We start from the raw sequence: 18,454 nt of genomic DNA, 5'->3' as shown, positions 1-18,454 counted from the left end.
GAAACAGGCATCAAGACACCCCAACATGTAATAGTGAAACTTACTAATCTCAAAGACAAAGAAAAAAATCCAAAAAGCAGCTAGGGACAAGAGATTGGTAACCTATAAGGGCAGAAACATTAGACTGGCAGCAGACCTATTCATGGAGCTGTGGCAGGCCAGAAAGGACTGGCATGTTATATTCAGGGTGCTAAATGAGAAAAATATGCAGCCAAGAATACTTTATCCAGGTAGGATGTCATTCAAAAAGGAGTGACAAAAAACTTCCAGTATAAACAGAAACTAAAAGAATTTATGATCACTAAACCAGCCCTATAAGAAACACTAAAAGGGGTCTTCTAAGTAAAGAGAAAGCCCCAAAATAACAAAGACCAGAAAGAAACAGAGATGATACAAAGTTAATAGCCACTTCACAGGCAATACAATGGCACTAAATTCATGTCTCAATAGTTAACTCTGAATGTAATTGGCTCTATCAACACCCCTATCAAAAGACACAGGGCATCAGACTGGATAAAATAACAAGACCCATCGATGCGCTGTCTGCAAGAGAATAATTTCTGACCCAAAGACACCTCCAGATTTAAACTGAGGGGGTGGAAAGCCATTTATCATGCTAACGGACCTCAAAATCAAGCTGTGGTGGCAAGCCTTATATCAGTCAAAGTAGATTTTAAACCAAACACTGTAATAAGAGATGAGGAAGGACACGATATCATAATTAAAGTGTCTATCCAACAAGAAGAGCTAACAATTATAAATATTTATACCCCTAACTTGGGAGCAGCCAATTATATAATCCAATTAATAACAAAATCAAAGAAATACATCGACAATAACACAATATTAGTAGGGGACTTTAACACTCCCCTCCTGGCAATGGACAGATCATCTAAGCATAAGATCAACTAGGATATAAGGGCTTTATTTCTTTTTTTTAAAGATTTTATTTATTTACCTGACAGAGGGAGAGATCACAAATAGGCAGAAAGGCAGGCAGAGAGAGAGGGGCAAGCAGACTCCCTGCTGAACAGAGAGCCCAATGTGGGGCTCAATCCCAGGACCCTGAGATCAGGACCTGAGCCGAAGGCAGAGGCTTAACCCACTGAGGCACCCAGGTGCCCCTAGGATATAAGGGCTTTAAATGATACACTGGACCAGATAGGCTTCACAGATCTATTCAGAACCTTCTATCCCAAAGCAAGAGAATACATATTCTTCTTGAGTGCACATGGAACATTCCCCAGAATAGATCACATCCTGGGTCACAAATCAGGTCTCAACCAGTACTAAAAGACTGGGATCATTTCCTGCATGTTTTCAGACCATAGTGCTTTGAAGGTAGAACTCAATCACAAGAACAAAATTGGAAAGAACTCAAATACATGGAGGATAAAAAGCATCCTATTAAAAAATGAATGGGTCAACTAGGAAGTTGAAGAAGAATTTTAAAAATTCACGGAAACAAATGAAAATGAAAACACAATTGTTCAAAATCCTTGAGATGCAGCAAAAGTGGTCCTAAAAGGAGAGCATATAGCACTACAAACCTTTCTCAAGAAATAAGAAAGGTCTCAAATATACAACCTAATCCTATGCCTAAAGGAACTAGAGAAAGAACAACATAGAAGCATAGAAAACACAACAGGAGAAGAGAAATAATAAAGATTAGAGCAGTTGTCAATGAAATAGAAACCAAAGAACAATAAAACAGATCGACATAACTGGGAGCTGGTTCTTCGAAAAAATTAGTAAGACTGATAAACCCTTGGGCAGACTTATCAAAAAGAAAAGAGGAAGGACCCAAATAAATAAAATCATGAATGAAAGAGGAGAAATCAAAACCAACACCAAAGAAATATAAACAATTATAAGAACATATTATGAGCAACTATATGCCAATAAATTAGGCAGTCTGGAGGAAATGGATGCATTCCTAGAGACATATAAACCACCAAAAGTGAACCAGGAAGAAACAGAAAACCTAAACAGATCATAACCAGCAAGGAAATCGAAGCAGTAATCAAAAATCTCCCAACAGGGGTGCCTGGGTGGCTCAGTTGTTAAGCGTCTGCCTTTGGCTCAGGTCATGATCCCAGGGTCCTGGGACTGAGCCCCACATCAGGCTCCCTGCTCAGTAGGAAGCCTGCTTCTCCCTCTTCCACTCACCCCCTGCTTCTGTTCTCTCTCCGCCCCCCTCCGGTCAAATAAATAAATAAATAATCTTAAAAAAAAAAAAAAAAAACCCTCCCAACAATAGGATCCGAGGGCCAGATGGCTTCCCAAGGGAATTCTACCAAACATTTAAAGAATTAATACCTATTCTTTTGAAGGTATTTCAAAAAATCAAGATAGAGAGAAAACTCCCAAACTCTATGAGGCATTACCTTGATCCCCAAATCAGACAAAGACCCCACCAAAAAGGAGACTCACAGACCAATATCCCTAATGAACATGGATGCAAACATTCTCACCAAAATACCAGCCAATAGGATCTAGCAGTACATTCAAAGGATTATTCACCACGACCAAGCAGGATTTATTACTGGGCTCCAAGGTTGGTTCAACATCTATAAATCAATCAGTGCGATACACTACATAAATAAAAGAAAGGACAAGAATCATATCATCTTCTCAATAGACTCAGAAAAAGCATTTGACAAGGTATAGCATCGCTTCTTGATTAAAACTCCTTATAGTGTAGAGATAGAGTATCTCAATATCATAAAAGTCATCTATGAAAAACCCAGTATCATTCTCAATAGGGAAAAACTGAGAGCTTTTCCCCTAAGGTCAGGACCATGGCAGGCATGTCTACTCTCACCACTGTTCAACACAGTACTTGAAGTCCTAGCCTCAGCAATTAGACAACAAAAAAAATAAATAAAAGGCATCCAAATAGGCAAGGAAAAAGTCAAACTCTTACTCTTTCCAGATGACATGATACTCTATATGGAAAACTCAAAAGACTCCACCGTAAAATTGTTAGAACTCATACAGGAATTAAGCAAAGTGGCAGGATACAAAATCAATGCACAGAAATCAACTGCATTTCCATACACCAACTACACCAACAAAAAGATAGAAGAAAGAGAAATTAAGGAGTAAATCCCATTTAAAACTGCACCCCAAACTGTAAGATACTTAGGAATAAACCTAGCCAAAGAGGCAATGGAACTGTATTCAGAAAACTAGAGTCCTCATAAAAGAGATAGAGGAGGAGACAATGAAATGGAAAAACATTCATGCTCAAGGATTGGAAGAACAAATATTGTTTAAATGTCTATGCTATCTAGAGCAATCTATGCATTCATTGCAGTCCCTATCAAAATACCATCAACTTCTTTCACAGAAATGGAACAAAATCTTAAAATTTGTATGGAACCAGAAAAAGACCCTGAATAGCCTAAGTAATGTTGAAAAAGAAAACCAAAAGTGGTGGCATCACAATTCTGAACTCCAAGCTCCATTACAAAGCTATAATCATTAAGACAGTATGGTACTGGCACATTAACAGACTCACTGATCAAGAGAACAGAACAGAGAACCCAGAAGTGGACCCTCAACTCTATGGTCAACTAATCTTCGACAAAGCAAGAAAGAATATCTAATGGAAAAAAGACAGTCTCTTCAACAAATGGTGTTGGGAAAAGTAGAAAATTACATGCTGAAACTGGACCATTTTCTTAAACTAGACATGAAAATAGACTCAAAATGGATGAAAGACCTCAATGTGAGATAGGAAACCATCAAAATTCTTGACGAGAAGGCAGCAACCACTTTGACCTCAGCCACTGGAACTTCTTGCTAAAAGAAGAATGTAAGGGAAACAAAGGCAAAAATGAACCATTAGGACTTCATTAAGATGAAAAGCTTTTGCACAGCAAAGAAAACAGTTGACAAAACCAAAAGGCAGCTGACAGAACAGGAGAAGATATTTGCAAATGAAATATCAGATAAAGGGCTAGTATCCCAAAATCAAACTTGTTTGACAAAGAACTTATCAAACTCAACACCAAAGAATAATCCAATCAAGAAATGGGCAGAAAGACATGAACAGACATTTCTTCAAAGACATTGAAATGGACAAGAGACATACGAAAAAGTACTCAACATCACTCAGCATCAGGCAAATACAAACCAAACCACAATGAGATACCACCTAATACCAGTCAGAATGGCTAAAATTAACAAATCAGGAAATGACAGAGATGGTGAGGATGCAGAGAAAGGGGAATCCTCCTACAGTTGGTAGGAATACAAACTGGTGCAGCCACTTTCGAAAACAGTATGGAGGTTCCTCACAAAGTTGAAAGTAGAGCTATCCTAGGACCCTGCAATCACACTAATGGGTATTTACCCTAAAGATACAAATGTAGTGATCCAAAGGGACATGTGCACCCAAATGTTTATAGCAGCAATGTCCACAACAGCTGAATTATGAAAAGAGCCTAGATATTCCCTAGGAGATGAATGGATAAAGATGTGATACACAGCACGCGCGCGCGCGCACACACACACACACACACACACGCATATATACACGGAATATTATGCAGCCATCAAAAAATGAACTCTCACCATTTGCAAGACATGGATGATACTAGAGGGAATTATGCTAAGCAAGATAAATCAATCAGAGAAAGATAATTATCATATAATCTCACTGATATGTGGAATTTAAGAAACAAGGCAGAGGATCATAGGGGAAGAGAGGAAAAAATCAAACAAGACTAAACCAGAAAGGGAGACAAACCATAAGAGACTCTTTTTTTTTTTTAAAGATTTTATTTATTTATTTGACAGAGATTACCAGTAGACAGAGAGGCAGGCAGAGAGAGAGAGAGGAGGAAGCAGGCTCCCTGTGGAGCAGAGAGCCTGATTCGGGGCTTGATCCCAGGACCCTGAGATCATGACCTGAGCTGAAGGCAGAGGCTTTAACCCACTGAGCCACCCAGGTGCCCCCCATAAGAGACTCTTAATCGTAGGAAACAAACTGAGGGTTGCTGGATGGGAGTGGGAGTGAAGGGATGGGGAAACTGGGTGATAGACATTGTGGAGGGTATGTATTGCAGTGAGCACTGGGTATTATATAAATATAGCTGATGAATCACAGACCTTTATCCCTGAAACAAATAACAGATTATATGGTAATTAATTGAATTTAAATAAAATTTTAAGAAAAAGAAATATTGAGAATAAGGTTTAAGTAAAGAGATAATACTTTGAATGCTTAACTGAAACAACTCAAACTAAAAACTGCAAAATGTCAAGGTAAACATAGGGAACTTAAAATGAATTACATTGGAGGTTTGTCATAACATCATTCTTAAAATATTTAATTTGCCCCCTTTTATCTCTGAAGAAATCTGACTTAAGAGAAATTCACAAAACTTCAACTTTTTTTTAGAAGTTTTAAAACAATGGTTCTCAAAATATGATCCTTGTACTACCAGCATCTGTATCACCTGTGACCTGCAAGGGATGCAAATCCTTGAGCCCAGCCACAAATCTAAGAAATCAGAAACTACATAGACAGGGAGGGGCAGCAACATGTGTTTTAAGCCCTCCAGGCAATTGATATGCATGCTAATGTTTGAAAACCAGTTCAGATATTGTCAGCACAAGTGTAACTGCTAAAAAATTATCCTACATCATACTACAACTCCCTCAAAATTATGAATTACAACTGTGACTATATTTGGTTCAGCTATTTACCTTTAAATGGCTAAAAGTAACTCAAGCAATCACTTCTAATTTTTAAAACCTCACCTTTGACAGTTTACATTGACAATTTCATCACAGTAACAACCTTGTGCAGAAGGAAAAGAAAGTATCATGGAAAACAGAAAAGAAAAGTGAGCAAATTACAAATTTTAGAACCAGAGAGATGTGAGTTCAAGTCTATATTTAAGTAATTAATAGCAATATACTTTGGGAAAATTACGTATTCTTGACTTGAATTTTGTCAGTTGTAAAATTTGTTGTGGATTAAATAGAATGTTTGGTTTGAAGAAACATACCAATCGAGAAGAATCAGAATAGAGAAATGTATCACCTAGCATATACAAATTTAGCTTATGATAAAGGCAGTACCTCAAAATCAATGAGGAAAACAGGGGTTTTAAATAAACATATTAGAATAACTAAGTAGCCTTATAAAAATAGATAAAATTAGATCTCTTCCATAAAACTACACCAGGATAAATTCCTAATGGATCAGCGGTATAAATGTAAAAAAATAAAAAACAACATGTTTTATTAAAACAACAGGGTGATTTCTTCTGTAACCAAGATTAAAAATAATTTCTTAAACTATGATACAAAACCCAGAAGCATAAGTGAAAAGACAAATCAAGGTGATTACATTATAAAGCTTTGACTATCTACTTATGTTTATCTAGTTAGTGGCCTAACCATGCCATTCTGAATAACTTCAAAACAGTAAGTTGATGGTCGGTTACTACTGGGATATGCCCCCAAACAAAACAAAAACCTTATGCTATTTTCAGGAGTCACATTATTGGTGAAAGTTTTATGAATATTCTCCAACTGTTATGTGTGCACTGCAAACTGTTATGTGTGCATTGCATAATTACATGGCATTTCTAATATCATCGTCTGTAGGGTCACTGTGATTTATCATACTCAGTAGGGGAGAAAAGAGAAAGATGTAAAACTAAGACACTGAATATAAACCTTGTACTCTGATTTTGAATAAAAAGTATAAGAGGGATTAAATCTATATACAGAAACAACATTAATTATATGTACTAGTATATATCTTATGTATATAATATAAAAAGTACATATGAAATATACAAATGTAAAAAATATATACATTATTTTAAGGAAAAAGTTAATTGTATTTCCTACTCTGTTTACTGAACAGGGCTAGGAACTATGACTAACCCAGTAACAAGGAGCACTCCTACCACCCAGATGCGGTCCCTAAATATCATTCCCCCTCAAGGGATCAGAACTCCTTGTACAAATGGCTGACTCAAGGCCTGGAAAGAAAATATCAAGATAAATTTGGAATTTTTACTACTAGACAGCAAGAAAGCTATTAGTGACAACAAAGGTTATTTAAAAAAAAAAAAAAAAAAAAGGAGCCAAACTGAATAGGCTATCACTAGTCAAAGATGGGACAGAGTGAATGTCAATAACTGCAACTGATTAAGACATATCAGATATTCTTAATTCCATGAGTCCAAGGATGCTTGGATGGCTCAGTTTAAAGCATCTGCTTTCGGCTCAGGTCATGATCCCTGAGTCCTGCCTTGGGCTTATAGCTCACCAAGGAGACTGCATCTTCCTCTGTCTGCCTGTCGTTCCCCTTGCTTGTGCTCGCTCTCTGTCTCTGACAAATAAATAAATAAATAAAATCTATAAATAAATAAATCCATGAGTCCATAATGATAATACAATTATGACAACTTAAATTAAGTCTTAATTCAGTACCAATGAAGGGTACTAATGAACCAACTTATTATTTGAAACCTAGTAAATAAAGGGAAAGAATCAAACATTTATCATGTCTTTCTAATACTAACTGTACCATTAGGGTACCAAATACATGAGGGGAAGTTTCTTTTCATAAAAGTACTCCAGTTAATAAATAAATAAAGAATGATAAAGTGTCACCATTTCACAATCTTAATGAATAAGTGTAGGTATTGGTCAAAAGTACTGATTATGAAGGATATCACAAAAAGAGAGACAACCAGACATCAGGATCTTTCAAGAGAAGACCATAATATCAGCTATGGATATTCCTGAACTCTCCAGTCCCCCCCACACACCAAAATCAAACATGCAGTCAACAGTCTAGATCCAACTATTAATTTACCACAAATACAGAGAACAGAAAAAGCATGTTAAACTGTAAGAGAAGGATGCAATCAGCAAAAACCTCCTGACTGTGAGAGAGTTTATGGAATAACCCAGATGTTTCCATAAATAAACTGAAAGAAATGAAAAGAAAGAATGAACATACAGATCAAGATAAACTTGAAAGACATAGCAAACAAATACAATTTGTAACTGTAACAGTTACATTTGGAAACTAACTAGATTATTCATTGTATTAACTGATCCCCATTGGGGTGCCTGGGTGGCTCAGTGGGTTAAAAGCCTCTGCCTTCGGCTCAGGTCATGGTCCCAGGGTCCTGGGATTGAGCCCTGCATCCAGCTCTCTGCTCAGCAGTGAGCCTGCTTCTCCCCAACCCACGCCTCTCTCTCTGCCTGCCTCTCCACCTACTTGTGATTTCTGTCAAATAAATAAATAAAATCTTAAAAAAAAAAAAAAACTAATCACTGTTGCTGAAAAATGATACTGTAGCTATGTTTTTAAGAGCTTTATCTTTATTTTTTAAGATTTTTTTTTTTAAATTTACTTGTCAGAGAGAGTGTGTATGCACAAGCAAGGGAGCAGCAGGCAGAGGGAGAAGCAGGCTCCCCGCTGAGCAAGGAGCCTGAAGTGGGACTTGATCCCAGGACCCCATGATCATGACCTGAGCCAAAGGCAGACACTTAACCAACTAAGGCACCCAGGTGTCCCAAGAATTTTTATCTTTTACATACTAAAATATTTTTAGGTAAAATAATATATCAGGAATTTGCTTAAAATAATATGCAACGAGGGGCACTTGGATGGCTTAGTTGGTTAAGTGTCTAACTCTTGATTTCAGCTCAAGATAGGATCTCAGGGTTGTAAGATTAAGCCCTACGCTGAGCTCCATGCTCAGTGAGGAGTCTGCCTGAAATTCTTTTTCACCCTCCCTCCCTTTCCCTGTACTGCCCCAAGCACACATGCATGTGTACACTAAGTAAATAAATAAAATATTTAAAAAAAATAATATGAGATGTAGATAATATCATGAGCTAGCTGCTAACTGTTAAAGCTGGGTGATAGGTACATGAGGGTTTATGATGTTATTTTTGCATGCTTTTGAAATTTTGCACAGGAAAAAAAAAAAAAGAATGTATGTATATGGCACTAAACTTGGCACAAGACCTAGAGATGAAGAAAGTGAAGTTCAGAGAGTTTATTTATTTATTTATTTTTAAAAGATTTTTATTTATTATTTGACAGATAGAGATCACAAGTAAGCAGAGAGGCAGGCAGAGAGAGAGAGAGGAGGAAGTAGACTCCCTGCCGAGCAGAGAACCCAATGTGTGGCTTAATCCCAGGACCTTGGGATCATGACTGGAGCTGAAGGCAGAGGCTTTAACCCACTGAGCCACCCAGGTGCCCCCAGAGTTTAAATGAATCAACAAAGATCATACAAGTAGAAAGAGATGTTTCTGGGACTGTAATGTTTTCTTAATCTTAGAACAATGTTCTCTATACATTACCTTCAAAAAATTGCAATGCTGGGGCGCCTGGGTGGCTCAGTGGGTTAAGCCGCTGCCTTCGGCTCAGGTCATGATCTCGGGGTCCTGGGATCGAGTCCCATGTCGGGCTTTCTGCTCAGCAGGGAGCCTGCTTCTCTATCTGCCTGCCTCTCTGTCTACTTGTGATCTCTCTGTCAAATAAATAAATCTTTAAAAAAAAAATTGCAATGCTGAACAGTATAGAGAGACCCTTCAAATATTTACTGAACCAATTTATAATTGTTGCCACTCCTGAGAGAATTGTTTATAAAGACTTGCTTGGAAGACCTTTGTCAAAATGGGCCAATTACTGGGGTGCCTGGGTGGCTCATCGTTAAGTGTCTGCCTTCAGCTCAGGTCATGATCCCAGGGTCCTGGGATCAAGCCCTGCATGGGGCTCCCTGTTTGGCAGGAAGCCTGCTTCTCCCTGTCCCACTCCCGTTGCTTGTGTTCCTTCTCTTTCTGTGTATCTCTCTGTTAAATAAATAAAAAAATCTTTAAAAAACAATTTTTTTAAATGGGCCAATTACTGTTCTCAGCTTTTTACATGTATTAACTCCTTTCACCCTCAGAATAACACCATGAGATATACACTGCTGTTGTTATTCTTACCTTATAAAGTAACCCAAGGCACAGAGAAATCAGGCCCAGGCAAGATTTAAACCTTGGCACTCTCTCTCCAAAGTTCTCCATGACTATTTTATAAAGCCTCACTTATAAACTCATAATTTCTTAACCTTATTAAAGTTTTAACTCAAGGGGGCTCCTGGGTGGCTCAGTTGGTTAAGCAACTGCCTTTAGTTCAGGTCATGATGCCTGGGTCCTGGGATCGAGTCCCTCATCAGGCTCCCTGCTCAGTGCAAAGCCTGCTTTTCCCTCTTCCACTCTCCCTGCTTGTGCTCTCTCTCTCTGTGTCTCTGTCAAATAAGTAAATAAATATTACATAAATAAATAAATAAAGTTTTAGCTCAAATAAGAATCTAAAAAAGTCCAGGACAGAAACTTAAAAATAGATAGATCACACACAAACACAAACACATATATATAAAATATATACACATACTATGTAGATCAGATACAAAAGTCCATCAGGGTTTTAAAATGAAATACAGAGGCATCTATGGAATAATCATTCCCTTCTATTATTTATATAATGGCAGCATTCTCATTATATAAATACACACAATATAAAAAGAATATTACATAAAATCAAACTTTCCATAGTCTACATCAGTTTCATAATTTTGGGTGCTGAAACAATGCTAATGAAGGTCAGCTGTGAGTTTATTAACTACTTAATTGACACCTAAGTAAACAGTGGTGCTGAAATCAGTTGGGAGGCAATTATCTGCTACAATGAGAGAAAATAAATGGTGATGAGAAAGAATTGTTAAAAAAAAAAAAGCCAAACACACATATACTTCGCTGTAAAAGTATGATTTATATAAAATTAGAGTATTTTTTCAGATCAGTTTTTTTTTTTTAAGATTTTATTTATTTATCTGACAGACAGAGATCATAGGTAGGGAGAGAGGCAGGCAGAGATAGGGGAAGGGAAGCAGGCTCCCTGCTGAGCAGAGATCCAGATGCGGGGCTCGATCCCAGAACTCTGGGATCACCACCCGAGGGGAAGGCAGAGGCTTTAACCCACTGAGCCACCCAGGCGCCCCTGATCAGTTCTTTTCTTAAATTTATTTCCCACAGTTCAACTCTCCTCACAGCAGAATTCAATTAATGATGGCATACTACTTTATCAGTGGGCCTAAGAACAAGCTGGCAATTTTCCTGTTCCCTGAGATTGACTTTAATTATATCTGGAGAAAAAAAGTAAAATTAGAAGCACACTATAATATGAATCATTATATCATGAAGTCAGAAATAATACAAAAGAAAGTCCTCAAAGCCTTTTTTATATCCAGCAAAAGCTATAAGTTACATAATTAATCTGTCCACTGAAAAACTGGTTGCAATGAAAGTGAAATACTGTTACTTTACACAGATTAATATCAGAAATACAACAAAAATTGGATTTTTGTTTAAAGTTGTAATTTTGACTCAGAAATGCACAATGGCTTTGAAACATACACCTAAAAAAAAAAAGAAAGAAAGAAAATGGATCTTTGATATACATCAAGAAAACCTGTTTAATTTCACATATATAAAAATAGACTCATCATTTCTTAACCTTATTGAAGTTTTGGCTCAAGTAAGAAACTAAAAAACTTCAGAACAGAAACCCAAAAAGAAGATTAAATATATGTAAACAATATATCATAAAATATATGAATGATTAATAATGGAAAAATAAAATTTTAGCCTATAGTTTCAAAGCTCTTCCCCACCAAAACTATTCTAAAGCTCTCTCTCTGACCAATTACTTTCCATGGAAACATCCATAACATGTGCCACAGCACAAACCTATGTAATTTCAAAAATTGTTGTAAAATTCAATAAGTCAAAATTCATTAGGTACTTACTACCCTGAATGATACACAGTAAATAATCAATAAACGGTAATCTTATCATAACCTGTTAATAGCATCTTTCCTTTGCATAGCATTTCTTCATAGTAACTCCTTAAACTATACAAAAGCCGTAATAGTTTACAGAATTCACATGATTTCCAATAGTCCTGGATGTCTGCAAAATTTAACTAAAAACACAGAAAAAACTATGATGGTTCATCCAGCCAATTAATATCTTATCTCTGACTGTAGAAATAAAAGACATTGTTAGGGCAATTGTGTTTATAAGTCCAGCTCAAAAAATTAATGTATAACAAATATTCCTATAATCCATTCATTTAACTAAACTTTTAAAAAAGTATTGATGTTTTAAACTTGTTTTACCCATTTTCAATGTATTTTGTTTTTAAAGATTTTATTTATTTATTTGACAGAGATCGTAAGTAGGCAGAAAGGCAGGCAGAGAGAGAGGGCAAAGCAGGCTCCATGCTGAGCAGAGAGGGCTTGATCCCAGAACCCTGGGATCATGACCTGAGCTGAAGGCAGAGGCTTTAACCCACTGAGCCACACAAGTGCCCCTTTTCAATGTATTCTTAATTACGGCCTTTCAACTTTCAAAGGCATACTATTAAACACATAGTATATTCCACTATTCTGGAATTTGATCTAAAAATTTTTATTTTATCTCTACTTATGGCTAAATATAAAAGGTCAATATACAATTCCTATAATTTGGATCATTGCAATTCAAGAATAAGATTTTTAAAATTTGCTTTGTAGAATATACATTAAATGAATGAGATCTGCCTTCCACAAAATAATCTTAAAAGAAAATTAGTAGGATACACGATGTTGATAAGGTCCCATTCCTAAATATCCACCATGGGGGCTAATGAATCTAACAAGTCTTCATCAAAGACATTAAATGTAATAGATATAAAATAAATTGCAATCTATAACATAGTGATCTACGGAGCCCTGAGAAAAGGGGTCAAAATAAAGACTCATTTTGCTTTGTTCTAAGAGAAAGGCCACAATAACTGGTTGGCTTAAGTATCCACAATCCTTGAAAAGTATTATCTATGGAGAGAAGGAGTAATTCTTAAGTTTCTACCATAACTTTGATGATATATCATTCAAGACTCCCGAAGTTCCTTTTCTTTGATTTCATGATTACCACACCACCTCCATTTCCCATGTTCGTCAATATGGCACTGGATTTTTCAACCTGAAAATTCTGATCACTGGAAAGGGTTATCTTCTATTCTAACATAAACTGGCATTCTAATAGGTACATTCTAATGTGTACATCATTCTCATATTTAGTTTAGTTTGAGTGAGGTTACTGAAGCCTAAGCATATATGAGTAAATGTATAAATATGAGTTTCTTACACTGGAAATATGAGAACCAGGACTGCTACAATCCTCTCTTGGTTTTCACTCCTCAGCCCTTGCACTATCCCTACATTTTTCTTTTTTTTAATTTAAAAAAGGGGGGATGTGGTCTACTAAAATAAAGTTAAACCAAATGAAGCAGATTCATTTAAACACCAAATGACTAATTAAAATCAAAATAACAACCTAGAACTGAAACCAAAACATAACAAGCCTCATTTACATTTACTCTATTTCCAAAAGACAAAAAAGAAATTTATGATACTCGAAATGTGCTTTCAGACATCGAATTAAATTAAACTTGAATTATGCAGGCGACTGGGTGGCTCAGTCGTGAAGCGTCTGCCTTCGACTCAGGTCATGATCCCAGGGTCCCAGGATAGAGCCCCACATCGGGCTCTCTGCTCGGCAGGAAGCCTGCTTCTCTCTCACCCACTCCCCCTGCTTGTATTCCCTCTCTCGCTGTGTCTCGGTCAAATAAATAAATAAAATCTTAAAAAAAATAATAAACTTGCATTATCCAGCAACATTATTTACAAAGTGGTTTGGCATGTGTAACTCAATTATCCTGACTTCACTTGCATTTAAACTGCATGAGAGACTTCAAAAAATAACTCAGCCTTTTCTCAGTGGGTCATTATAAAGTAACTAATTGTGTTATTCCTTCAAAAAGTAGCTCTTCCACACTTCAAAGAATTCAGCCTCACGCCAGACACTCGAGCTCTTCAATTGTGTCCGCTTAAGTTTCAATAACAAGGAGAGAACGCTCGCCAATAATTCACACTTCGCCTAAAACAAAGAAACGTCTATTATTAGCCCTAAATGTACACGGCAGAATTCTCTTAGGTCCCTGATGCCAAGGACTTCAACCGCAAGTGAAACTGTCTTTGCAATCTGTTTCCAGGAGACTGAAAGGCTGCAGAGACGCGCAAGGATTTTGCAGAGATGCTGGGGTGGCAAAGAGAACGGGAGGAAGGAAGGAGTAAGTCTCAGAGTGGGAACTGCATTAGGAGACTTTGAGAACGTCTCAAAAAGACGTGGTAAGATACAGGAAAAATTGATTACGTTTTTAAAAGAGAATTTTAAATGATGAAAGTAAGGAAAGATGAAAGAAAATCATTAAATTTCCACCACCAGAGGGTAAGCGAAGTAGGAAAAGGAAGGGGGGAGGGCGGAGTATAAGGGCCCCAAAGACCAGAATATGGGGGAAAAAGGGAAAAAAAAAAAAAAAGTACCCGAGCTCTGAGCTTGGCCTTGGTCCGAATCTCCAGTCAGTGTACGCGGACGTCAGGAGGGAAGGATCGCACTTACTCAGGGTGCAAAAAGCAACGTATTTACAACGGTAACAAACCCTGCACAAGAAGATGTCGCCTCTCTCCCTGCTAGCTCCCATGCTTTTCTTTACCTCTACGGCAGCACCAGCGTCACTCCTGCAAAACTCTGCCGAAGCCTGCGCCGCAGGAGGACAGCAAAAGGAAAATACCTGAGTCCCAGGAATCACGCCAGCAACGACAGGAGGAGGAGTCGAGGACCACTGGAATCCGGGCAGGATCCTCACTTGTCTTCAAACCCCAATCTTTTCGGGTGGGGCGGGGATGTTCCGCTCCGAGCGGAAACGTCACTTCCGCCTAGTGCCTACACCCTTTTTCGCCTTCTCGGCTCTAGAGACGTTCTCTACTTTCGTAACGTTCTCACTTCCTTTTCCAGGAGCCTGCTGCTTATTCGTAACACCTGACGTGGACTACATAACCCAGCATTCATCACGACACGTCAATTTCCGGGTCAAGAGGTCTGCGCTGGGTAGATCACCATGGAAGCCATCGGTTTGGTCACGTGGTGCCCCTGGTTACGCCCGCTGGCTGCTGTGGGGTCTACGGCTCCGGCAGGGGCCATTTTGCCGAAGCCAGCCTCTTAAGGGAGACTTGGCAGCTAACTGAAGCTGTTCCTTTTCTTTCCCTGCAGCTTGGGGCTTGGAGAGGAACTGGAAGACTGGGCTCCATCGAGCCCTTCAGAGACGATGGTTTCCTCCCGCCTCTGCCACCTGACGACCCTCCATGGCGGCTTTGCCCTCTGCGCTGCTCCTGCTGCCGCAACTTCCAGTCCTCTGTGCCTATCGCCTCCAGAGCTGCAGTCGTCCTTCCGCCCCACAGACTGATGATAATCGAGGTGGAGGCACCATGAGAGGCGAGAAAAACTATTGCCGTGGAGCCGCCGGAGACCACGGTTCCTGCCCGCCGACACCTTCGCCTCTGGCCTCGACCCTCTGGATGCCCGCGGAGGCAATCACAAGTAGTTGGTCTGGGTCTGGAGGTGGTTTGTCGGGGGGTGATGAAGACGAGACTCGGCTTCTTCAACTCCTCCGGACCGCGCCAGATCCTTCCGAGGCCTTCCAGGCTTTGCAGGCTGCTTTGCCACGGCGAGGCGGTCGACTCGGCTTCCCCCGACGGAAGGAAGCATTGTATCGGGCCCTGGGCCGAGTGCTTGTGGAAGGAGGTAGTGATGAGAAGCGACTCTGCTTGCAACTCCTCTCGGACGTTATCCGGGGTCAAGGGGAGGCAGGCCAGCTGGAAGAGGCCTTTAGCTTAGCACTTCTGCCTCAGCTCGTTGTCTCCTTACGAGAAGAGAATCCAGCCCTACGGAAAGATGCACTACAGATCCTACATATATGTCTGAAACGTAGTTCTGGACAGGTGCTGAGAACACTTATACAGCAAGGACTGGAAAGCACGGATGCCCGGCTTCGAGCTGCCACAGCACTGCTGTTCCCTATCTTGCTTACTCCTGAGGATTTGTTGTTCAACCTAGATCTCACTGAGGTAATCATATCCCTCGCCAGAAAGCTTGGCGATCAGGAGATAGAAGAAGAATCTGAGACTGCTTTCTCTGCACTTCAGCAGATTGGGGAACGACTTGGCCAAGAGAGATTTCAGTCTTATATCTCTCGCCTGCCATCTGCCCTGAGGAGACACTACAATCGCCGTCTGGAGGCCCAATTTGGAAGTCAGGTTCCTTATTATTTGGAACTTGAAGCCTCTGGATTTGCTGAAGATCCTCTCCCCTGTACAGTGACCCTTTCTAACTGCAATCTTAAATTTGGGATTATTCCTCAAGAGCTGCATTCAAGATTGTTAGATCAGGAAGACTATAAAAACCGGACTCAGGCCATCGAGGAATTAAAACAGGTGATAGGAAGATTTAATCCTAGTTCTACCCCTCATTCCAGTCTTGTCGGTTTCATTAGCTTGCTGTATAATTTGTTAGATGATTCTAACTTCAAAGTGGTTCATGGCACACTTCAGGTCCTGCATTTACTGGTTATTCGCCTAGGACAGCAGGTACAGCAGTTCTTGGGACAAGTTATAGCAGCTTCTGTCAAAGTGCTGGCAGACAACAAGTTGGTAATCAAACAAGAATACATGAAGATCTTCCTCAAGCTAATGAAGGAAGTAGGTCCTCAACAGGTGCTTTGTTTACTCCTGGAACATCTCAAACATAAACATTCCAGAGTGAGGGAGGAGGTAGTGAACATTTGTATCTGCTCCCTCCTGACCTATCCCAGCGAGGATTTTGACTTACCCAAACTGTCTTTTAATCTTGCCCCAGCTCTTGTAGATAGCAAACGCAGGGTGCGTCAAGCAGCTCTTGAAGCCTTTGCTGTGTTGGCATCGTCAATGGGCTCAGGTAAAACTAGCATCCTTTTCAAAGCTGTGGATACTGTTGAACTTCAAGATAATGGAGATGGAGTGATGAATGCTGTGCAGGCCAGATTGGCTAGAAAAACCCTCCCAAGGTTAACAGAACAGGGATTTGTGGAATATGCAATGCTTATGCCATCATCTGCCCAGGGTAGGTCAAGCCATCTGGCACATGGAGCAGATTCAGACTGGCTTTTGGCTGGTAACAGAACTCAGAGTGCACACTGTCACTGTGGAGACCACACAAGGGACAGCATGCAAATTTATGGATCTTACAGCCCAACTGTCTGTACCCGAAGGGTATTAAGTGCAGGAAAAGGAAAAAATAAATTACCATGGGAAAATGAACAGCCTGGAGTCTCGGGAGAAAACCAGACCTCCAGTTCCAAGGACATAGAACAGGTATGCATTTTTGCTAATTGCCTTGAATTGAAACTAGAAAGAATTTAAAATGAACATAGGCCTGTAATGACTTAAGGGTGAGGCTGCCTTAGGATTGTTATGCTTTGTTTTTAATTTGGTTTGAATGGTGATGTGGATATCTACTGTATCTATTATATAGATTCAGATCAAGTAGGAACATTTAATAGGCTTACAGCTTGATGGATTTCATTGAATTTGAGGCACAATATGATAGTGACAATACTTGGATTTCAGTTTTGGTCTGTCCATTTGGGATATCGATTATTTCATCCATAAATAAACCTGAATATTTAGTACATGTCAGATGAAGAGCTAAGTTCTGTTAATGAAGATGAGACTGGTTCCATGAAGTTTAGGGAAAAGGACAGACCTGTAAATGGACAGTATCAAGTTTGTTAAGGGCTGAGGTAGAAATATAAAGAGTCTACAGGAATATAAAAAGAGAAAAAATAATGTCACTAGAAAAGTTTAAAAAGTCTTCCAAGAAGATGTGACATCTGAACTGATTTTCTCCCAAATTTTTTATTTTGAAAATTGCAAATCTATAAATAACTTAAAAGAATTGTATGATGAATATCCATCTACTTTATTTATATTTACCAGATGTCATCTTGCCATGTGTGCTTCACATTTGCTGAACCATTTGAACGCAAGTGCAGATATCTTGATATTTCATTCCTAAATATTTCCATATATATCGTCTAAGAATGGCATTTTCCTTTATCACATTATTAACACACCTCAGAAAATCAATAGTAATTCATTAATATCTAATATATAGTCCGTATTTAAATTTCTCCAATTGTCCCTTAAAAAACGTTTTCTAGTATTTGTTTTACTTTAATCATCCAGATTCCAGTCAAGGTTCATGTAGTTAATTTGTCTCTTATCTAGAACAATATACCTCCTTGTTTGTTTCTTTCATGACATTGACTTATTTGAAGAATTTGGGGTAGTTTTGTAGAATTTTCTGCATTTCTTAATTTATCTGATTGTTTCTTTATGATTACATTCAAGATAAACACTTTTAGCAAAAATGTTACATAGGAGATGTTGTGAACAGGACATCACATCCGGAGACATATAATATCAGGTTG

The 18,454-nt window shown here is 38.8% G+C and overlaps 2 protein-coding genes across 7 annotated transcripts in view; one reads left to right on the top strand and one right to left on the bottom strand.

Annotated features, from left to right (window-relative positions):
* Positions 1-14,942, bottom strand: part of KLHL28 (kelch like family member 28) — a 40,664-nt gene extending 25,722 nt beyond the window's left edge. The window contains exon 1 of one of the 3 annotated variants that reach the window (XM_082735246.1): positions 14,645-14,942. Coding sequence is in view for 1 of the 3 variants with exons in the window: in XM_082735244.1 (XP_082591370.1) it covers positions 12,958-12,960 (3 nt within the window). In the remaining 2 variants the exon portion in view is untranslated. Of the gene's footprint in view, positions 1-12,957; positions 13,062-14,644 lie in introns of those variants that run through there. The other 2 variants (XM_082735245.1, XM_082735244.1) reach the window with 2 other exon arrangements.
* Positions 14,943-15,033: 91 nt separating this feature from the next.
* The window catches only part of TOGARAM1 (TOG array regulator of axonemal microtubules 1), an 81,206-nt gene continuing 77,785 nt past the window's right edge, over positions 15,034-18,454 (top strand). For all 4 annotated transcript variants that reach the window (XM_082735233.1, XM_082735232.1, XM_082735231.1 and 1 more), the window contains exon 1: positions 15,034-17,336. In XM_082735233.1, the coding sequence (XP_082591359.1) occupies positions 15,294-17,336 (2,043 nt within the window). In that variant the 5' untranslated portion in view covers positions 15,034-15,293. The remainder of the gene's footprint in view (positions 17,337-18,454) is intronic.

This window comes from Mustela nivalis (assembly GCF_964662115.1).
Source record: "Mustela nivalis genome assembly, chromosome: 6".
In the NCBI taxonomy this organism is placed as follows: domain Eukaryota; kingdom Metazoa; phylum Chordata; class Mammalia; order Carnivora; family Mustelidae; genus Mustela; species Mustela nivalis.
Note: the sequence above shows the minus strand (reverse complement) of the source record. Positions and strands in the feature narration are given on the sequence as shown.